General features: G+C 40.5%; 1 protein-coding gene across 1 annotated transcript; it reads right to left on the bottom strand.

Moving 5' to 3' along the window:
- Positions 1-2,131: 2,131 nt before the first annotated feature.
- On the bottom strand, positions 2,132-17,459 carry LOC100480842 (lysozyme-like protein 1). Its single transcript, XM_019800100.2, has 5 exons — positions 17,386-17,459; positions 15,267-15,429; positions 14,623-14,781; positions 3,053-3,131; positions 2,132-2,224 (listed from the first exon to the last, which is right to left on the bottom strand). Exons 2-5 carry the CDS (start codon positions 15,403-15,405, stop codon positions 2,155-2,157), a joined length of 447 nt encoding a protein of 148 aa, XP_019655659.1. The 5' UTR covers positions 15,406-15,429; positions 17,386-17,459; the 3' UTR covers positions 2,132-2,154.
- Positions 17,460-24,000: the final 6,541 nt, after the last annotated feature.

The following is a 24,000-nucleotide window of genomic DNA, read 5'->3' as shown; positions in this document are numbered from 1 at the left end:
CCAAAGAAAGAACGTATGTACCTACACAGTTCTCCAAACCCTAATATCCAACCGTCCCGTGCACTGACATCTGGTAAACTGCTGATAAGGTGGCTGTGAGGAGAAACAGAGAATCTATTTCCAAATACCCTGGAAACTGTAGAAGGGAATATATGTTTCAGTTATTTCAAGATACTTTTGTTAAATAAAGATAACTCAGAAACAGGAACAATATTTTCTTCTTGAATTTCTGAGAGCATTCCTTGTGGAAAATTATCCAGGACGATGCATTTTTTTAATCCTAAATCTTTATGGAAATATTAAATAAATGAAACATTTAGGGAGAGAAATAGTAGGATTACATGCTCAGAAATGTTACGTTTTGTGAAAAACTAGATCAAATTGGAGGGCCAGCCAACCTCTCTTCGCTTGTAATTTCAAAGCACTCCTTTTTTGGAGTGGGTTTTTGTTTGTTTGTTTGTTTAATCTTTCCCTCAGTGTTTGCACAGCTGACACCAGGTCCCATGCCAACCTCAGTCATGAACATGGTATCACTGGTTTAATGAAGGAGGTTTGGCTAAGAATGGGGTTCCAAGGCAGATGGATAACAGGACAATAATAATGAAGGATGCAAATTAATGGACTTCTAGAAGCACAAATTGTTGATTCAGTGCCACTTAATGGATTCAACATTTTTCACATTTTCTTCAGCCGTTTTACAGAATTCTTTTTTAATTCTTCCGCAAGTTTCCAAAACTTTTTTTCCCATGGTATGTAATGCCTGTTAAATTGTCACCGGATTATGTTTGTTTAGACACATATGAAATGTTTATATTCTTTTGGCAAGTAGCATTTCAGATTTTTTAAAGCCTCTGCCTGCAAGCGAAGCCCGGATGTGACGTGAGCCAAGGGTAGAGCCAGGCAGTTGGCAATGAGAGAGTGTTTATGGGTCAGTTAGGTGCTATCACAAAACCCATCAGTCTGACCGGTGGGGACTTTCCTCTAAGTGGGAAACTTATTTGTAATCATAACCATTTCTTTAACAAATCTTAATTGAGTGTGTTCTTGAGGTCAGACTGCATTCAGCTTGAGCGTGCCATGTAACGTTGCAGAAGGCAGCCCCGACCAACTCTGCCCCAGCAGGACAGACAACAGAAGAGAGAAAACTCAGCAGAGCAGAGCTGCCCTGCCCTGTGGGCTGTCCCTGCATGGAGCAGAGGGCATTCCGGGAACAGCTCTTTGAGATCTGAGCTCCTCAGCTCAATGTTACAGGTCATGAAGTGTCCTTCAGATAGTCACCAGTTTCCTGACCAAACTAATAAAATCTATAGGTCTAAGCCTGGAAAGAATTTTGCCATGATGATGTTAGTTTTGAATTTGATAGATTTAATTTAAATAGATGTTGGAACTTGGGGAACTCTCAACATTAGAGATGAGAGCTGCAAATTCACCCACTTATTTCCATTAGAGTGTCCATCAGGATTGTCTAGATCTCACAGGAACATTCTCTCTGGCAGTGGTGAGTTGAGGAAGGACCCTGTGTCTGCTGACCAAGAGAATGACCTAATGCTTTAGGAAAGAGGTCAGCAAGCTGTGGTCATTCATCTACTTCTCTCCTTGATTTGGGAGTCTTTTTGTTTTTTTTTTTAAGATTTTCTTTCTTATTTTAGAGAGAGTGAGAGAGAGAAGGGGGGGAGGGGCAAAGGGAGAAGGACAAAGTGTCCCAAGCAGACTCCACCCTGTTCATGGAGCCCAATGCAGGGCTCGACCCCATGACCCCAAGATCACGGCCTGAGCCAAAACCAAGAGTTGGCTGCTTAACCTACTGAGCCACCTAGATGCCCCAGGAGTTTTCTTTTTAAATGAGAAGCCATTTCAGGGCCACAGGAGCCAGTAATCCTTGTAATGAAGACAGGAAGCTTATTCCTTCAGGGGCTAGAATATTTTGCGGGTGACTTCAAATCTCACCACTGCACTCATCACTTAAACAGAGTCAGGGCGAAGTTCAGATGCTTAAATGGAAATATTTATTCTCTTAAAACTATAACTTAGTTTTCCCTCTCCAACTTCGAGAAGGAACATTGGGAGGAAGGGGGGACAAGGTGACATGAGCACTTTGACATTTATTACAAATCCTAGGGAGTGGTTGCCGAGCATCCTGGGTCCAGTTCCAATTCATGAAACCTCACATCCCTTTTTCCACTCAGACAGGTCTTTGCCCTTGCAGTGTTTCTTCCAGCCTTGCCTGAGGAGGAGAGGGGAGCAGAAGCAACAGAGAGAAGCATGACGATCCAAATGTGTGTAGGTTTGAAACAATAGGTAACTAACCAAAACCACCAGTGGCACCCAGGATTAGGTTCATTTCTGAGATCCAACGATTCTATCCTTCTGCCTTAAGAATTTTCTCTTCTAGATTTTCTCCTCGCCCTTACTAGCCTTAGCAACAGGCAAACAACTTTTGTAAGGATGGGTCATTTAGTTAAGCACCTACACCTCTGAAAATTCGGGTTCCCCAAGTGGGTGACCTGATTAGCAGTGTTCACAGGAAACCCAGCCTCAGATAGCCGTGAGCACCAGAAACCATGTCTCTCGCCATGCTCGGGAAGTTTCCTGCTGATGTATGCTGTAACTGACACGGTCACTTCTCTTTCGCTGCTGCCTGTTTTCTCTCCGCACAAAATTTTGCCCTAGCCGTCCAAAAGCTGGTCCAAATGGAGAGCAGACTCAAGCTTTTGTCCTCTGGTGTATTGCCCTCACTGGCCACTCACATTAGAAAGCACCCTTTGGCCAAAAAAAAGAAAAAAAAGAAAAAAAAGAAAGCACCCCTTGCTCTGTTGTTTGGAACACCTAATGCGAAAAGCAATTGCAAATTACCATGACTCATACTGTCTCTCATCCCCGTAGAAACCCCTTTTGCTGCGTTCACTGTCCATGGGGAAGGGTAAAGACAAGGTCCCCTGAACACGGCTGGACCTCTCTGTAGAGGTGAGCTTGTCAGTGGCCACTGAGGCGTGATGAATGGACACTGTCGGTTTTGGCCACGTCAGCAAAAGTCTGCCAAGGAAAGACTTACCAATAATTCATCCCTTCTGTCTCTTTAGCAATTTTCTTGGCACAGATAATTGCGTCTGTGAGGTCATCCGTGATCAAGGCTGTAAGAGAGAGGAATATAGTATTAGCTGAGACTGTCACTTGAGGGGAAGCCCCGATCCGGTTTTCTTCACTTTTCTCACTGCTTATTGGAACGGGAGGGTGGGAAGAACTATGAGCCATATTCTTATTTTTGTTGAGCTTCTTACAAATCAAAGGATTTTTTTTTTTTTAATTTCTAGAGTAGCCACATCTGGGCTGCTTGAAGTTTCGGTCCTGAAGGGTTTTGGAAATGTGTTCAGAATAGACACAGGAGGAGAATGTTTTCTGCGTCCTAAAGAAATACACAAGTAAGAGGACAGTACTGTGTTTTCTCTGCTTGGGATGCTTTGACACATATGATCTTTTTATAGGTAAATATTAAAGTTGTCTATTTAACTTTCCAGTTTGTGCATTAAAAAAATATTCTATCCAAGTTGTTTTTCATATGCAAAAATTTTTATGTCAGATACATTAGTCTTTTGTTATTTTTTCTGTGGCTTTCAGACAGAACAGATCTTCTGATGGCAAATGAGTTCACCGGTCTTAGCATTCTTTCCTGCTTGCCCGGAAGTGGCCTCAAAATCCTCGATGCAAACACAACAGAAAAAGACAGATCAGTATGAAGTCCAACATCACTTCTGTTGCACGGTGGTTTCTTCAGAAGGAAATGCAGACGTGGGCTTGGGGTACAGAGTCCAGATCTGTGAAAGGAAGGGGGCAGAAGCTGGGCCGGGCAGATGGAGACGACCAGGTGTGACGCAGGCCCATCGAAGTTGTCCAGGTGGTGCCTAAATGGCTAAGTCTTTATGATACCCCTCACTCAGTCCCTGGGTGCGGACTGCCCCCCGAGGGGCATAGTGTGAGATGCGGGCCGTCTTCTGCCGCCGAGACAACCCTAAGGGAGGTGCCAGGTAGACTGTCTGCAAATCACACAGATGTTGTTGAGCCAAACGTCTTCCCTTCAAGAGGAATCTGGGCGATCCATGTCTCTGACCATCAGCACCAATCAAAAGACTCAAGAGCCTACACCATTTGATATCATTTTTATTTATCAGTTAAGCAAAGATTTTTAAAGGACGTGATAATGCTCCATGTTGACAAGGGTGCAATGGCATAGGCACTCTTCATTGCTCACTGCTAAGAGTATCATGGGTTCAGCTTTCCAGGAAGGCAATTTCATAGTATATGTCAAGAGCCTGAAAGTGGTTCTTATCTTTTTGCCCAGTAATTTCTCTTTCTGGATCTATCTTAGGGAACTAATTTTGAATCTAGACGAAGATTTATTTACAAAGTGGTTTGCCGTAGCTTTGCTTACAAGAGGAAATTTACTTCCAAATGGAAAAGATCGAATTGCCTTATAATTAAGGGTGTTCACATTAATAATAATACCTCCATAGAATGACATAAGGTGCCGTTTAAAATCATGTGTTGCCATGATTTTGTGATAGTGGAAAATGCTCCCAATGTCAGGTTTTCGATGTTGTAGAAAATATGCTTCTAGAGCTACATGGGACTATTTAAATCTACATTAATCGATACAATTAGAACTTCAGTTTCTCAGTTGCTTTCACTACATTTCAGGAGCTTTATAGCGTCATTATTGTGGCTAGTGGTTCTCATAGTGGATAGCCAGAGAACATTTCCATCATCACAGAAAGTACTATTGGACAGCACTGGTTTAGAGAGAAAATAAAAAGACAGTCATAGTCACCAGTACCTGAAGTTTTAGCTCTGAATTGTGGGATCACCAAAGCTTTTAAATCTTCCCTGCATCTTTCTAAACTTTTTACAATAGAAATGCAGTATTTTTATCTTCACAAAAATTTAACCAAAAAAAAAATAATGTTAGCCTGAATGAATCACTACAATACAAAATTATTTTGTAAACTCGGTTGAAAATGGAGTTTCTGTCTTGAGTTTGCCGGTGAAGTTGCTAATTAGATTGCTCTCTCAGTTAAGCTTAACTAGAAGATAAAGGTAGTGAGAGATTTCTTGTAAGCAAATTCATCCTAAATCTGGGTTTTGTTTTGTTTTTTTATGTTATGTTCGTCACCATACAGTACATCATTAGTTTTTTCCATGATTCATTGTTTGCGTGTAACACCCAGTGCTCCATGCAATACGTGCCCTCCTCGATACCCATCACCGGGGAACCCATTCCCCACCCCCCTCCCCTCTGAAACCCTCAGTTTGTTTCCCGTAGTCCATAGTCTCTCATGGTTCATTTCCCCCTGTGGATTCCCCCCTTCATTTTTCCCTTCCTTCTTCTAATGTCCTCCCTGATATTCCTTATGCTCCACAAATAAGTGAAACCATATGATAACTGTCTTTCTCTGCTTGACTTATTTCACTTAGCATAATCTCCTCCAGTTCCATCCATGTCGACGCAAATGTTGGGTAATCATCCTTTCTGATGGCTGAGTAATAGTCCATTGTATATATGGACCACATCTTCTTTATCCATTCGTCCGTTGGAGGGCATCTGTGCTCCTTCCACAGTTTGGCCATTGTGGACATTGTTGCTATGAACATTGTAAATCTGGTTTTTTTTTTTGTAATTTAAAACAAATTTCTATTAACCAACAGAAAATTAACATAAGATATGATTTATAGGTGATAACAAATTGAGACAATATGCAAATTCACTAACATTTGATACACGGTGAAAACTAAAGCTTTGATAGATTATAAACCTTTCACCTTATTTCTAGAGATATGAGTAGTTAGAATAGTAATCGCTATTACTAAGAGCCAACCTTTATTGAAAACTTACTGTGTGTCAAGCTCACATTAACTCTCTCTTCATGTGTTATCTCTGTTCAGCCTCGGAACAACTACGTGGGTGAGTACCATGATTAGCCCTTTAAACTGAGGTCTATACCCAGTAAATGAGCCTGCATTCAAACCCAGGGCTTAACTTCTATTGTCCTCGATTACTTCTTTCCAATGCAGACACTTAAGCAAAGATGCCTGCTTATGGAATACTCTATGCGAATGACGTTGCTAATTAAAAATATAAATACTTTATTCATTTTTCAAGTAATTATTTATTTATTAAGAGATGATCCAAACGTAAGTGCTTGGAATCTGCGACAAGTTCAAATTACCTAGAAACACTTTATTTTCTGCATGCAAATGCTTGGTAAGTGCTGAGATACCATTTGTGTTTGAAAGTGGTTGGAGCCTGTTTCCTAGAAGTGGGTCCGGTAGGGCCTCGGGGGTGGGAAGGACACAGACTACACACAGTGGGAAGAAGTGGAGAGCATTGTATTATGCCAGGCCTGGAGCACACCAGAGGCATGTACGCCACGGAAGGCTTGTGCTTGGGGTCGGGCAGTTGGCTTGGCTGGAGATGCTGTGTGCCGCTGGTGAGAGGATTAGGTGCTCAGGCCCGTGTGGTGGAGACCTAGTAGTTGTGTGTCTGTCTCCCACTTTGCTGTAGCTTTTTGTTCCCCTGATGAGATGTCTTGAAAGTGCTAGTTGGACGTGACTTTGAATTTGCTTCGGAAAAGAGGTCAAAGAAGATGGGGGCTGGGAAACAAGAAGCTGATGTGCTGAGATGTGAAGACACAATGAACTCGCCACAGAGGGGCAGCAGAGGGGCAGAAATGAGTCAAGAGAGCCAGTATTTCTAAGGATCCATGCCAAGAATTGCTTCTGCTCAATTTACTTTAAATAGACAAGTCTCCGCAGTCAAAGGGTTCTGTTGAACAACAAAGCATTATTCAACCGAATAGCTTCTTCTCCCACATCAACAACAGAAAACAGCAACAATCTACATGGAAGGAACTACGGATTTTCAGGTAAGTTAGTTCTGCTTCAAAGTCTCTCTGCCCCCCTCTCCCCAGCATCCTCCTGCCTCCCAGCTACGGCATCACTGTCATGCCTACAGCTTCCATCTCCTTCCTCTCTCTGGAGTGACAAAGGCCAACTCACATACCCAGCTGATGAGAAAGAGAGATTAATATAAGTAGACGAGAGTAGATACAAGAGACAGCGATCACCTTCTTCTTCCTTACACATCTCTTACTTTAAAGAGGGAGGAAAACAAAGATTGATATTCTATTACCATGTGTGTGTATACACATATGTATGTTTATATATACATATATATATGAATATTCTGTCCAAATAGTTTGGGGAAGGTAGGCGGGAATTTTGGAAATAGAATTTGGTACAGGAGTGAGATGGCTTAGCTTTGGAAGACAGGCAGGAGGACACGTGACCTGTACATATATGAAACGTCATGTTTCTTGTAAACAGACCCTAATGCTAACTTGTTTCCGGGTTCCCATAACAAATGTCCCTACTTCTGTGATACATGGGACAGAACAACATTGTCCATAATTAAAGCTTCTCTGCCTGAGGCTGAGGGAGGCCAGCTACTGAGGGTGATTAGGCTATAAAACCAACATCCTGTTTTCTATTTTAAAGCTGTCTCTAAAAATTCCATGCTCTTTATGATGAGAAAGCAGATAGGAGTGTTCCTTCACCTCTAACCATGAAGCGTCCAACATTTTAATTTCCTAGAATTCAAGATTGCCTTGCCGATATATGTTTACCCCAGACTTCCTCATTTGAAACTAAATTGAACAATATTAAATTAGTCAACTGCATGTAAAGTCAAGCATGGCATGATGGAGTAAAAGATTTTCTCTCCCACTGTAAACAACTAGAAAACTAGACAAAATATATGAGAACATTATCTTCAGACGTTAGGCAAAAGGCAAGGCGGGATCATGACCCTTTAGAGATCGAAAACCAAATGAGGGGAGTCTTATGATTACCATGACTTTCTGCCCAGAGGCACTTGCCAGACCAGAAAGGTAAAACCCAGGCAGGAGATGGCAATTTAAATGGAGGAGACAGAGATAAGAGGCCAAGGCAGCTGCAATTTGTGGAGAAGAGTACCTGAGAGCCAGGGGCCACCCAGACAGAGAACACCAGAAATCTGCCTAAGGGTTCCACTGAGTCTTTGGCCGAAGGCTTAAAGTGGACTTGCAAAGGGTAAAACTCCATGTAGCTAGCTAGCTACAAAACAATTACCAGGGACCTGTGCAATCACAGAGTTCACACAGGGCTGGGAGACATTTGATTTCTGACTAGTCAGGAGGGAGAGACGTTGGCGAACCCCTGGACACTCAAAAGGCATTAGAAAAGCCATGCCTTGTTAGTAGCATTAAATTAACCCCACCATAAAGATGACACTCAAACTTCCCTACCACAATTTAAAAGCAAGTCTTAAAAGGGTCAGGCTGATCAGAATTAACTACTTGCCAAGATGAAATCCAACACTCCTTAAAGAAAGAAAACATAATCCAGACACTTAAAAATGTAACATACTATCTCTAGTATCCAACAAAATGTTATTGTATGTGCAAAGAGGCATAAGAATGTGACCCATAACAACGGGAAAGATCAGTCAATATTAAGACCCAGAAATGACACAGTTGATTGAATTACCAGGCAAGGAATTTATTTCTTTTTATTTTTTTATTTTTAAAAAGATTTTATTTATTTATTTATTTGACAGAGAGAGAGCCAGCGAAAGAGGGAACACGAGCAGGGGGAGTGGGAGAGGAAGAAGCAGGCTTTCGGGCAGAGCAGGGAGCCCATGGGGGGCTCGATCCCAGGACCCTGGGATCAGGCCCTGAGCTGAAGGCAGACGCTTAAGGGCTGAGCCACCCAGGCACCCCACCAGGAAAGGAATTTAAAACAATTTATAAATACGCTTATTTATATCAAGGACTTAAAGAAAAACATGAATAAAATGAGGGAAATGAAAGATATAAAGAAATTACCTAGCACTGAAAATATACAATCTCTGAAATAAAACATTCAGTTAATGAATTTAATAGATTTGGCACTTCAGAAAAAAGATCAGAGAGCTTGAAGATACAGCGATGGAAACTACTGAAAATAAAACACCCAAAGGGAAAAAAAAGATTGAAAAAAATGAAGAGCCTCGGTGACGTGTGGGACAACATCACATGATCTGATACATTTATCATTAAAGTTTTGGAAGGAGAAAAGATGAAAATTATGAACTCAGGGACTCAAAATATTAATGAACATCAAGTAAGATAAACACAAGAAAACACACATCATGATCAAATTGCTGAAAATTGGAGATGGAAAGGAAATCTTAACGGCAGGTAGAGAAGAAAAGGAGGCATTATACACGGGGATGCAAACAAGAAAATCACCAATTTCTCATAATAAACAAGGGGAGCCAGAAGACAAAGGGCTATCTTTAAAATGAGAGAAAAACATCTGCCAGCCTAGAATTTTATATAGAAAGTAAATATCACTCAAGAAGAAAATGAAATATAGACATTTTCAGATAGACAAAAGCTGAGAGAATGCTTTCTAGTAGACCTCCACTCCAAAAAATATTGAAGGATATTCTTTTTTTTTTTTTTAAAGGTTTATTTATTTATTTATTTATTAGAAGGAGAGAAAGAGAGAGAGAGTGCACGAACAGAGGGAGGAGCAGAAGGAGAGGGAGAGGGGAAGCAGACTCCCCACTGAGGGCAGAGCCCAAGCAGGGCTCTAACTGGGTTCTAGCTGGGCTCTAGCTGGACTCTAGTGGGGTTCGATATCCCAGCCCTGAGATCATGACTGGAGCAGAAACCAAGAGTCAGATACTTAACCGACTGAGCCACTCAGAAACCCCTGAGGGGTATTCTTTAGGCTAGAGGAAAGTGGTATCACTTACTTGCCTGCCCAAATGAATCCACCAAAGGAATGAAGTGTTGGAAATGGCAAATATGTAGCCAATATAAAGAGATCCTTTTCCTCATTTAAGGCAAAAATTCATGAGGTGTATAACTTGTTGAAATAAAGTGCAGAGCAACATAGCATAAAGGATGGGATGGGGAAATAGAAGTATACTGTTATAAAACTCACGTATTGTATGTCAAGTGGCATAATGTTATTTGAAGGTAGAATGTGAGAAGATGATGCATATTGTAAGCCCTAGAACACCACCAAAAATAAAACAGAAGTGTAGCTAATAAGCCAATGTAGGAAATAAAAGAGAATACTGAAAAATATTCAGTACTCCGAAAGAAGCAGAAAAAATGAACCAAAAGCAGATAGCACAAAGAGAAAACAAAAAACAAGACAGTGGATTTTAAAGTAACCATATCAGTAATTGCATTAAATATAAATGATCTAAAGCAAGTTTCAGCAAACTATGGCCCATAGGCCTACCCTCTGTTTGTGTAAATAAAGTTTTAGCGGAACACAGCCACGCTTACTCATTTACATCTTATCTATGACTGCTTTTGTGCTATACACGGAGTTGGATAGTTACAACAGAGACTGTAGAGGCACACAAGTCTAAAAAATTTACTATCTGGCCCTTTAAGAAAAAGTTTGCTGACCCCTGTTTCTAAGAATTCCCCCTAATGAAAAGCAGAAATTGTTGGACTGGATATAAAAGCAACACCTAACTATGTGTTGCCTGTAAGACATTCACAGTAAATGTAAAGATACAGGTAAGTTAAAAGTAAAAGAATGGAAAGAGATACATCATGCAAAGAAAACTGAGTCACTATCCACTATCAGGTATAGTAGATTTGGGGATAAGAAATATTATCAGAGTTAAGGAGGGGCACTGGCACTAATGATAAAAGGGTCAACTTATTAGGAAGATTTAGCAGTCCCCGGTGTGTATGTACCTAATAAGAGAGCTGCAAAAACTGACAAAGCTGAAAGGAGCAATACATTAAATTATAATTATAGTTGGCGATTTCAATACATCTTTCTCATTATTTCTCATTACTTAAAAAAATAAGAAAACAAGTATATAATATATATTATAGAATATATACATATATATGGTATAGAATATCCATCTAACAATTGTAGAATACACATTATTTTTTCAAATGCACATTCATCATAATTATATACTATATGGTGACTATAGGTCTATAACCACAAAATATGTTTCAAATCATTTCAAAGGTTTGAAACCATATACGCTATAGTTTCTGACTACAATAGAATCAATTTAGAAACCAACTATAAAACTTCATTCTGGGATCATCCCTCATGATCAACTCGGGCATTCCCTTTACCTCTCTCCTTTATTGAAATCTCTTGTTTCCTGGATCCGTGTCTTCCTATTTCTTGGTTTACTTTATTCTTCTAATGCAGCACTTTCTCCAAAAGTTCTGTGAGAAAGGATGCATGGGAAGTATGCTAACTATCTTTTCACTGCCCCACTGAGCCACCCTCTATCCTCCTTCACCTTGCTCTGCACTGAGAGGCTGATTTACATGGATGACATCAGTAGATCTCCTCTGTCCTCTGACTTCTGGAAGAGTTGAACAATGAGCCTTAGTAGAAGATTGCAAGGTTAAAGAACAGTGAAGTTGGAACATATATATTTCCTCAGCTTTTTTTCTGTCAAGTCACAAAGAAAAAACTGTATTCCTGGGCACCTGGGTGGCTCAGTCATTAAGCATCTGCCTTCGGCTCAGGGCGTGATCCCGGGGTCCTGGGATCGAGCCCTGCATTGGGCTCCATGCTCCACTGGGAGCCTGTTTCTTCCTCTCGCACTCCCCTTGCTTGTGTTCCCTCTCTCAAAGGGCTGTCTCTCTCTGTGTCAAATAAATAAATAAAATCTTGAAAAAAAAAAAAGAAAAAGAAAAAACTGTGTCCCTTGATCGAAGGTCACAACTCCTACAAGGAGACTTCTCCACGCAGATGGTATCTGGGTAGGGGGCACAGCTCTCTCTCCATTCCTGCTTGGGCCGGGAGTTAATAATGGTCTGCTGTTTTTAATCCTTCACTTCATTCCTCCTGGGGTTTCCCTGCAATCTGTCAACACTTTTGTAAGTAGCCCCTTTTAAAAAATTCTTGTAGTACTTAGGTTGAATTATCTATGTTTTCCAGTCAGGATTCTTTCTATAGAAGGTAAATTTTTTGACAACTTGCTTGTCTTGAAATATATTCATTCTACATTCACAATGTATTGACAATTCAGCTAGCATCAAATTTTAGATTGGAACTAATTTTTCTTCAAGATTTTAAAGACATTACTCTATTTTCTTCTGGCTTCCAATGTTGATATTAGAAGTCCGATGCCACTCTGATGCTTGATCTTTTGTATGGAACACGTTTTACTCTCTCTTTGAAGACCATGTATTCTATTTCTCTCTAGTTTTCTGAAATTTCATGAGATGTGCCTTGGTGTGAATCTGTGTTAATCGACTGTACTGGTTATGTGATGGACCTTACAAATTGGAAACGTATGCCCTTCAGTTCTGGAAATGTTTTTTTTTAAAGATTTCATTCTATCTACTGTTTCTCTTCTATCCTGCTGAAACCTGTATCATTCAGATCCATTTATTTTTCTTATCCTTATTTCTCCTATTTTCCATCTATCTCTTTCCTTTTCATTCTGCTTTTAGTGAGATTTCCTTAATCTTATCTTCCAACTTATGTATTGGGGAATGCTAATGAAATTGGCCACGGTTGGGGAGGGGTTTAAAAGTCATACCTGTAGGAAGGTGAAGATATGGAATGTTTTAGCCCAGAAGGTAAGAGAGCAAAGATAAGAAATATCTACTAGTCATATTTAAGCATTTAATAAGTTTCTATGTATAAAGTTGAGCAAATTTGTTTTAAATAAATCCAGAAGGTAAAGCTAGAATTAATGGAAGAAATCTAGAAAGAGTAGATTTTGGCCTAGCAGAGAAATGTTCTAAATTAGGAATTGATTGACAGTTGTATTATCCACTTCAAGAGTTAGTGAACATTCCCTTGTAATGTAGGTATAAGGACATTTACTAGAAAATTAACACATTGTTCAATCAAGCATACATTCAAACATCTGTACTGATTATCCTGTATGTGTCAAAGAGAAATTAAAAGTTTATTTCCTTCTCCTAGGGAGTTTGCCATAGAATATCTTATCATTATTTGTCTTCACCCTTGCTCCTCATTCCTTCCATTCATTTATTTAATGACTACCTATTGAACCCCAAAACTCTGGCCAGGCACCACTCTGGGCATTGAGGATATATCAGTGCACAAAACAGATAAAACCCCTGCCCTCATGGAGCGTACATTGTAGAGAGAAGGCAGGATCTGTTGACGATCTCTTGCATGTTCTTCTCCATGCCCCCAGCCATGACCACCATTCAGGTCTTTCTATCTCTCACCTCAACACTTGCAATGGCAATATCTCATACCCTGTTTGCCGCTTAATCCTTCTGGAGCAAGGCTTACCCAACTGACCTTTGTTGATTTCCTATTGCAGGCAGAAATCAGTACATATGTCTTACCTGGCTTCCCAGGNCCAACTGACCTTTGTTGATTTCCTATTGCAGGCAGAAATCAGTACATATGTCTTACCTGGCTTCCCAGGCCCTTAATCGTCAGGTAGTAATCAACCTTTCCAACCCCGTGTCCCGTTATTTGTCTTTACATCCCCTTTGTTCCAGATAACGCAATTGTCTCACTGCTCCCTGTGTGTGCCCCATACCTCCTTCCCACATGCACCTTTTGGCTTTTGTTGTTCTCCTTACCTGGAATGACTCTTCTCTATCTCTGAATGTCCAAATCTTACCTATCTTCCAAGTCTTAGATCCAATATCATTGTGTCTACAAGACTTTCCTTGACTTTATCAAAGATGTCTTTGTCCTCTGAAGTCCGCAACACTCAACTCACACCTGTTTATGGTCCTTTCACTTCCTAAAGCATACATTCTCTTTCCTAACACCAGGACGCATGTCTGATCCTTTGTGCCGGCCTCAATTCTGTGCACACATGTATTTCTTACATGTTTGAAGTTGAAGCTTGAAGGTGAATTCTAGCTTAATGTCTGCTGTTTAAGAGTGTAAAGTGTATTTATTTGTCTCATTCTGTACAAAGAAGCCTAAACGCATCCTTTGACTAAATCGCTCTATGGAAAGCTGTTGGCAAACAAGTTTCTCCTTCTTATTGAACGTATTTAATGTCTCTATGCGTGAAAGGATAATAAGGTCATTTTTCCACCCCTCTGTTCTTATGGTTGGTTCACAAAAACCATCCTAGAAGGAATAAGTCCTCTTTGGGCAAGTAGGCCACAGGACTGTGGGTGTCACCCCGGGAAACTGTTGAATAATTTATTGCCATGGTACNAAAGAAGCATAAATGCATCCTTTGACTAAATCGCTCTATGGAAAGCTGTTGGCAAACAAGTTTCTCCTTCTTGTTGAACGTATTTAATGTCTCTATGCGTGAAAGGATAATAAGGTCATTTTTCCACCCCTCCGTTTTTATGGTTGGTTCACAAAAACCATCCTAGAAGGAATAAGTCCTCTTTGGGCAAGTAGGCCACAAGACTGTGGGTGTCACCCCGGGAAACTGTTGAATAATTTATTGCCATGGTATAGACCTACTTGCACATCTACTCCAAGTTTTTGTTAAAGCAGAAAATGGGTAGATATTCCATTATCCGCTTTTCTGCGTTTATCCCTGAGGACATTATTTTTGGCAAATCCAAACCGCACCTGAGCAGGCGACGCGACAGTGGTTCTTCTCTTGTAGCTTAGCACGCCGGCACCACGTGAAACTGTTTATCTGAAAAATGCCATAGTCGATGCTTCCATCCTCCAGCTCGGTCTGAGCCGTCGTATTGTAGTGGCTCTCATAGTATGCCATGCAGATCCCTAGAGGGGAAAAAGCCAGAAATGCCAGTAAAAGAAATGCATTGTTTTCCCCAACTCTGCTGTTAGAGGAGAGCTCCCTTACACACGTTACAATAATGCTGTGGTCCCAACAGACCTTGGGGAGGGACAGGCCAAGTAGCACACCCATGGGACACTTCCATAGCTGCACACCTAGTCAGTGGCTGCACCTGGACTAGGCCGGAAGTCGGGTCTGACCCTACCACACCAGCAAGGGGGCCATTGTTTCCTCCTTCCCTCCATGGTGTCCTTTGTGCAGGACTCCTCACTCCTGAAGGGGTAGAGAGGAGGAGAGGTACCCCAGAGATCATTATTTGAGAAGACCATGTGTACAGCTAGCAGGCATCCCTGAGAGGGGCAGAGCATGGAAGAACTGGGGACAAGCCAAAGCTGGGCGTTTGGGGACACTTCGGCATCTCAGAGGGGAGATCAAAGGTAGAAAAAGAAGAGGAAGGAAGAAATCTCACAGTTTCCAAGGCTAAAGCCCTGGTAATTGTCCAGGCCAGCCCTCGAAAATATTTTTGCCAGTTTACAGCGAGTGTAGACTTTGGGCTCAGTGACCATGACCAGGCAGCCAATCAGGGCCAAGATGCCGGCAGCCTTCATCCCGAGGTTGGTTGGAGGCAGAACCTGTAAAAGATCAGGAGACCAGGTCACACAATCTTGCTTTATCCTGAGTCCTGAGATCAAGTCTGTTGCCACTGAGAACTTAAAAATCTGCCACTGTTGTGGGTGGCCCTGCCTAGGTGTTTTCTGTTACTTTTATTATTTTATTTTATTTTATTTTATTATTTTATTTATTTGTATTTTTAAATTTTAAAAACTGTTTTATTCATTATAATTGAGAGTGTTATATTAGTTGCAGGTGTACAACGTGGTAATTTGACAAGTTATAAGTTTTTACATTTTGCCACGTTCACCGCAAGTGCAGCTACCATCTATCACCATACGCTATTACGGTGTCGTTCACTATATTCCCTCTGCTGTGTCTTTCATTCCTGTGCTTATTCTTCCCATATTGGAAGCCTGTGTCTCCCCCTCCCCTTCACTCATTTTGCCCATCCCTCCACTTCCTGTTTTTTTTAATCATTCAGAACCAGCGTGGGGGGAAAAGTACAGGAACACACAGTACAAGGAAGGAATGAGTGCAGGCTTTTTCCTAAATACTTTCCTACAGGGTCACTTTCAAGTAAATGCTACTGTGTTCCCAGGATCAGGCAAGCGAAGAAATGAACCCTCCTCATTGATGTCTAGTTAGAAATCACAAGGCGTGACACATTTCCAGGATTCTCATTTTCATTCTATGAATAGAAAAAAAAAATAGAATACGGAGAGTAAAGCATTCCCTATGTCTGCGGAAACACGCACCCCAGTTTCAACCAGAGATGAAATACGCCCAGGTCTTCACGGACAACTTTAGATTTATCATTTGGGGCTTTATTGAAGCAAGGAGATTTAGCACCTTATCTTTCTTCCATTCTCTTAATACTGTTCCAAATGTGGAAGCATTGTTTCAAAATTATCAGTGTTATATTGCAAATGCGACGTTTTCCTGAGCTCCTTCATCACTACTTTGTGGTCCCCCCAAAAGTCATGTTATTGACTGATGAGCAAGGGGGACTGATGACTATGGGTCATGAAAGGAGAGAAGTGTTGGTGGTGCGAGTAGAGAACTCATAAAGAGACCCCCACTGAATTGTTTAAAGTGGTGTTCACTTACAAATTAAGTGGCAGAGAGTTCCATGCCTTGTTGGCTATTGGTTTTCTAGAAATGCTTCCTTTCTTGAAGCAACGTCTTCTCTAAATATAGCAACCTTGCTAGGATGGGGGTGGAGTAAAATTTCTGATACTGAACATGATATTCATACTTATTTTCACCCAGCATCATTTTCTGCCCCTGCCTAGAAATTTCTCAAGTTACTAGTTTTCTCTCTTAGAGTTACATTCTCCAATTGAAAGGCGAGGCTAAAAACAGGGCTGAGTATTCAGAAGGGCCAGAGGAAGAATCATTATGGGGTCTTTAAAGTAACCAAGCCATTAGGTAACTGCTTGCCATCTAGGGTATGTGGAATACAGACTAGTGAACAACAAGGATCAGCAAACCAGGCCTGCTTTTGTAAGTAAAGTTTTATTGGAACTTAGCTATGCCCATTCGGTAATATGGAGTATATGGCTGCTTTCTCAGGGTTGAGTGATTGTGTTAGAGACTGTATAGACCACAAGGTCTAAAATACTTATTATCTGGCCCTTTTCAGGAATGGTCCCTGATTTAAGCAGTGAGCTATATGCCAGGCACTAAGAGGGAGACCCATGAGGTTTACTGAGCAGAGCTTACCAGTTAGGTTGGTTTCCGTCCCCTGCCTTAGAATATTACTGGTAGCAAACAAAACAAAACAAGACCCCACAACAGTGGTAGCCCCAAACACAATGTTTGGCATCCTTCAAGCCAGAGGTTGCCATTGCTGGTTCTTTGGGACAGGTGGCTTCACTGGAATACTTCAGATCTTATCCGAAAGGCAGATTCCTGGTGCCTGCCCCAGAGATGCTGTTCAAGTGATTCTGTGAAAGGAATACCGCTCTACTTACTCAATCAGTGACTGGCAGCTCACATGAGCTTCCTGCACCCCATGAAGCCATTTCTGATTCTTACAAGGCACAAGTGATCTGTCTTCAGCCAGGAATTTTTCTTCAGAGCCTTAGAGAGAGAAGAATTCTTAACTCTTGTTCCCAACTGCCTAGAGATTCTAGAATCCTATTTCTTGCAACTTGGGTGATAACTACATTCTGGGTCTTCCTTACCTCTCTCTCTCTCTCTCTCTCTTTTTTTTTTTCCTCCTCCCCAACAGCCCTCCTCACTATTCAACTCAGCCAGGGCCTCCCATCCAAGTGTAAGATTCTTTCTCAGGCAACAGTCTCCGAACTTGATCAGAAGTCCCATCAATAATGAGCACGTACCCCTAATAGGTATATATCAAATTATGAATCGTACTCATGTTCTGCTGTACTAATGTTACATAAATTATAAACATACATGAAACTAACATTTGAAACAGGATGAGATAGAGGTGAAATTAACATTTAAAAATTATATTAATAACACAAAATGTCTTGTTATAATTTGTTATTAATAAAATATTTTTAGTGAGATCAGCAGCACAACTCAATTAAAACATAAGCAAGTGACCTGAACAGACGTTTCATCAGAGTAGACATAAAGATGGCAAATAAGCTTAAAGAAAGATGGTCAACATCTTTTGTCATCAGGGAAATGTAACCAAAATAAATACCACTCGCAACTCTTAGAATAACTAAAATCAATCAAACAGACAATACGAAATGATGAGCTATATAGATCAGCGAGGAGTCTCATTCGTCCCAGGTGGAAGGCAAAATTGTATAGTCACTTTGGAAAACAGTTTGGCAGTTCTCTTACCAATCGCATCANAAACAGTTTGGCAGTTCTCTTACCAATCGCATCAACAATCACACTTCTGGTATTTATCCAAGTGAATTGAAAACTTCTGTTCTCATGAAAAGCTAACCTACGTTTATAACAACTATTCATAATCACTAAAACTGGAGGCAACCAGATGTCCTTCAACAGAAGAATCTATAAAAATTCTTTGGCGTATCCATTCCAAAAGGAACAAGCTATCGATTCCCACAACATGGGTGAATCTCAAGTGTATTTTGCCTAATAAAAGAAACAACCCAAAAGACTTTATATTACAAGACTGCGTGTATGTGACATTATGAAAAAGGCAAAACTATGGGATTGAAAACAGATCAGTGTTTGCCAAGGATTAAGGGTGGGGTTGACTACAAAGAGAATGAACAAGGGAAACTTTAGGTCAATGAAACCATTCTCTATGGTACTGGAGTATTCGATACATGTGAATTTGTCAAAACCCATTGAACTGTGCACCACATGAATTTTCTTGTATGCAAATTTTTAAAAAATCAACCAGGATGTTGGGTGATCCCAGGATGCAATGCAGACTTTGACAAAGCTAACTGTATTACAAACGTGGGAGATAATCCCATTGGAGGGGGTGGGGAAAGAGTTACTGATCTAGGTAATTTTGGAAAACAGTGTTTTCCCTGGATATTTCAATCCAAGGACAAAAAGATCTATGTATCAACACTAAGTAGTTAGTAAATTAGTTTCTCTGAGGGGTAAGAGTTAGCAATTCTATAACTATTTTACTTGTATACTAGGATTAAACAAGTGAGTAAGTAAATTATGGATAATGCGAGCCAAATTTTACACTGTCAGGAAGAAGTTACAAATAAAAGAAGAAATTGAGAATGAACCCTGTCGTGCTGGATTAGGGTCAGAGATTATCTATCTATCTATCATCTATCTATCTATCTATCTATCATCTATCATCTACCATCTATCTTCAGCTAAATCCACACATGCATACACACATGTATACATACATAGATATATACACACACCTACAATTTTCCCTATCTTTGATATGTTCAATAGATGTATCTTCACTCTATCTATTGAATATATATACATATGTATCTTTAAACTTTGATAGAAAAATAAACGTAGGTTTGTGTGTATACATGACTTAATATATACACATTTATTTCTTAATTCCAACTTNATTGAATATATATACATATGTATCTTTAAACTTTGATAGAAAAATAAACGTAGGTTTGTGTGTATACATGACAATACATACACATTTATTTCTTAATTCCAACTTTTTTTTTNATTTATTTGACAAAGAGAGACAGCCAGCGAGAGAGGGAACACAAGCAGGGGGAGTGGGAGAGGAAGAAGCAGGCTCCTAACAGAGAAGCCTGATGCGGGGCTCGATCCCAGAACCTCCGGGATCACGCCCTGAGCAGAAGGCAGACGCTTAACGACTGAGCCACCCAGGCACCCCCTTAACTCCAACTTCTAAGAGGACCTAGAAAATGTGACACTCAGTAACAATGAGCACACTCAGGACCCAGATCTTGCTTCTAACACCATTCTCCAGTGAATGAAACCAGGACTTCTTGGAAAATTGGCTGATTTCAGGACTGGGGCATGGAAAATGCAAGATGAGCCTGGGACGTCTTCTTAATGCTAGATATTGAGGAAGTGCTTAAAAAGAGAAAGACGAAGAGGGAGGTGTATTATATCCAAGGGAGAGAGGAGCCAAACTGAAAGAACTTTAATGGCCAAAACTGGAACACTTTGAACAATCAAATAAATAACTATAGTATTGGATTATAACTCAGGAAATAAAATAAATATGAGTGCATACTGATATAAATAAATGATTGGATAAATAAATATATGGGGGAAAGGGACAAATCTTACAGAAGAATTCTAAATAATCTATGTAGATAATCCCCCCTCCAGGAAATGGAGCTTAATTCCCCTCCTTTTGAGTAGGGTCTAGATTTAGTGACTTGCTTCCAACGGATAGAGTATGGAAAGGGGGGAAACATTAACTTTATAGTGGAGAAACCTGATGGACCTTACTTTAGCCATTGATGAAGGTTAACCTCATAACAAGGAGTCATGTTATGTGCCCACTGGTAGGATGTGATGGGAAGGGCACTTGACCTCGATGGTTTCTTCCCCCAAATCTACAAGCACCATCTAATCATGAGAAAATAAGCCAAACCCCAAATGAAAGACATTCTATAAAATACCTCATCGGTACTCTTCAAATATACCAAAGTCATGAAAAATAAGACTGAGAAACTGTTACAGACTGGCAGAGATTAGGATGATATGATGACTAACATACAGTGTGGTATCCTGGGTTGGACCCTGGAATCAGGAAAGGACAATATTGGAAAAACTGGTGAAATCTGAATAAAGCCTGTAGTTAACACATTGTGCCAATGTTAATATCTGAGTTTTGACAGATGTGCTGTGGATATGACAGATGTTAACATCAGGGAAGCTGAGTAAAGGATACATGGAGACTCTGCTATCTGGGAAACTTTTCTGTAAATCTAAAATTGTTCCAAAATCAGTTTAAACATCTGCTAGTTCACATAACTGCTGATAAGCACTTATAACTGAAAAGTCGAGCAGATTTGAAACACTTGTGTGATATTGTGATTTATTATAAATGTATATTTGGCCTTCATCCTGCTTCTGGCACAAAGCTCTTAAAACCCTTGGAACTTCCTAAGTCATAAGAGTGATAAAGGTGTCTTGATATTCATAACAAACCCCCTTCGTGTTAATGTTTGTGAGTTTATGTTCATGAGATAACTTTTGGGGAGTACCAAAGGATGGGTGCTGGTTGCCAGCAGAACCAACCCTGTGATTATAGGGCTAGAATTTTCAGTCCCACTCTCCTGACTTCCCAGAGGGGAAAGGGTCTGGAGGTGGAGTAGAATCCCCAATGGCCAATGACTTAATTCATTGCGCCTATGATGGCTTCATGGAGACCCAAAAAGGATGGAGTTTAAAGAGCTTCAGGGTTGGTGAATGGCAGGAGGTATGGGGAGAGTGGTGTGTCTAGAAAGAGCATGGGGGCTCTGCAATCCTTCCCCCATGCCTGGCCCTATGCACCTCTTCCATCTGACTGTTCCTACTGAGTTGTAGGAAATGTATCGATCCCAAGAAAGGGGAGTCTCTAGAGCCTTCAATTTATTGCCAGTTGGTCAGAAGCACAGACGACAGCCTGGTCTTGTGACTGTTATCTGAGGCAGAGGGCAGTTTGTGGGACTGAGCTCTCACCCTGTGGGATCTGACTCTATCTACCTGGATGTAAGTAGTGTCAGAACTGACTTAAACTGTAGGACACCCAGGCTGGGTCTGCCGAGCATGGGAGAATTGCTCAGTGGCGTCGGAAAAACACACATACAAAAACACATATTGGACTTATTACTGTAAACTAAAAATGATTAATTTCTAAATCTGACAACCCTTTTACTACTTTGCCAGTGAAAAACCCAACAAACATGTGGCACAAAAGATTTTTGAAATCACTCTTCTCATTACAAATTATTGCAAAGATTCTACTATTTAAAGGCCTCATTTTAATAAAATTAACCATATTAATAACTAATATCATTAACTCTACTAATATAGTCTGATCTTACTTAATTTTTAATTAAATGCGACCACATTGGTGACATCCGATGCCATCTACACTGCCATAGGTTGCAATAAGCTGACGGGAAGGAATGGATACATGATTCTCAATCCACTTATCTGTGGACACGTAAAATGAGATGAAGGACCCAAGGGCCACCCAGCTCAGGGATGTGATGACTGGTGACTGGCCACTGGAATTGGAGAGTAACCCATCGTTAGGAGGGGATGGGTCCTTTGAACAAGATGCCAAGACTTTCTCTGAACCTTTTCTCTATTATTTCTCCAAAATAATAAGGAAAGAAGATAAAACAATTTTCTTTAAAACTTTTATTGTTCAGTTCATGTTTTTTGTTGTGTATGTTTGTTTTGAAGAGTTTCTACTGCTGTGTATAGAAGAGAAACATTTTTATGAGTAAAAAAAAAACTGGAAGGGTAAGAATGCAAGGTCTGACATCAGACTGCTGAAGTCTGGACTTTCCAATGATGACTTGTTACTTTAAATTCTCCGTGCCCCGGTGGTGTTGTCTGTAAAATGGGATGATAACAGCATTTTCTTCAACAGGGTCACTATGAAGACCAAGTAAGATAATACATGTAAGCTGTTGGAATACTGCCTGACACATAAGAGCTCATTTTATACTGGGTATCATCATCATTTATAGGGATTCCAATTATGATGATTTTTTATTACCGTGGTGAAGAAAATGAACTCTTAGGCAAATGCAACAAGGAAGGTTGGGTAGTTATTTTGATGAAGAAATGTGAGATCATTCAGTATAAAGCTTCACCCAACAGAAAGATCTAGAAGGATTTTTAGTTAGGATTCTTAGTCCAAAGCTTCTGGGGATCTGAAAATCTCCCGTAATTATATGCAGAATGAGGGCATTTATGTGCATTTTTCTAGGGATAGACTCTAAATTTGACCAAATTCTCAAAGGAATCTGGGCTTCCACAATGTGAGGACTGTCATTAGAGCCTGTGCAGCCAGGATTCGACGGCTCTGCCCCTGGAGCACTCTGCCGGGAGACCCCGCCAGGGATGGGATACGAATCCTTGGTCTGTCTTTCATGCCACACTAATCTTGCACTGGCTCTTTCTTGTTCCTATTCTTTGACATTTTTGACGTATGCTGAATGCATAAGGAAAGTTCTCCAATGTTGCAAACACTCTAAAATGTGGGGGGCATGGTTCAGGACGTTAGGATAACGTTGGTTCCTCCATGAAACACACATTTACTAAATTTTGTGGCACTCCAAGAATTTCTTCAATCCTTTACATTGTAACCTTGGGAGAATCTGTGTGTGTGTATGTGTGTATGCGCATCCGTGTGTGTGTGCGTGCACATGCACGTGCATATCAATGTTCAGCCTTTCCCACTACATCGTTGCTATTTTCCCCCCACATATGCTCACCTATGTCAACCTCTTCTCTTTGCCATCATCTTTGCAAACCTTCCCCATTTGTACTTTCATATGTCAGCATGTCATGTTGTAGCCATTTCCATTTTTTTTTAAGTCCAAGATAAATGCAGAAAGAACTTGCACTGTGGCTGAACTCTCCTTAACTTCTTGAAAGGAAAATGTCTGTGTGGCATGACTTTTTCCATCACTTAATCCAACTGCGCACTCCCAGAATAAGGAAAATCCGAAACCTAGCAGGCTTACATCCTCTGGCTCCTGTCAGTGGCAAAATGGCTGTTACGGTGGGCCACACAACTGGGGTATGAGGTCCCAGCCAAACTACCTCTAGCCTTCGGCGTGTCCCGCAAAAGGAGGGCTCTGTCTCTGCTGGAATCCTGGCTATGTGCCACTATTACGTGAGAAAGAAGTTTTATGTGAATAATTCTAAGGATCTTGATTCCCTTGCTGTCATTTATTTATTGTATCTGAGGTTTGCAGTAATTTGTAAGCATGTGTTTAAAATTCCAGTTAACGTTTATCTCCATTCTCAACGCTGGCAGGCTCCCATGGTGAGAACTGTATCGTCGGGTGACCTTTCCAATGTATAATTTAGACCCAGGAAACATCACAATAACGAATCTGGATTCTTGAAGTTTATAAATGAAAGACAAACTATTTATAAACAAATAATTAAACCAATCAAAATGAGTTCTGTTTTTTTTTTTA

Source organism: Ailuropoda melanoleuca, chromosome 15 (genome assembly GCF_002007445.2).
Source record: "Ailuropoda melanoleuca isolate Jingjing chromosome 15, ASM200744v2, whole genome shotgun sequence".
NCBI classification, from domain to species: domain Eukaryota; kingdom Metazoa; phylum Chordata; class Mammalia; order Carnivora; family Ursidae; genus Ailuropoda; species Ailuropoda melanoleuca.
The sequence above is the reverse complement of the archived record's forward strand: the minus strand, read 5'-3'. Positions and strand labels throughout refer to the sequence as shown.

What these genes read in the sequence shown, in the direction of transcription:
- LOC100480842 (XM_019800100.2), bottom strand. Translation starts at nt 15,405, where the DNA reads ATGAAGGCTGCCGGCATCTTGGCCCTGATTGGCTGCCTGGTCATGGTC. An exon ending in GGGCTTTAGCCTTGGAAACT is followed by an intron (nt 14,782 to 15,266) that starts GTGAGATTTCTT and finishes TTTCCCCTCTAG; the next exon opens with GGATCTGCATGGCATACTAT. An exon ending in CTGTCGCGTCGCCTGCTCAG is followed by an intron (nt 3,132 to 14,622) that starts GTGCGGTTTGGA and finishes TCTCTCTTACAG; the next exon opens with CCTTGATCACGGATGACCTC.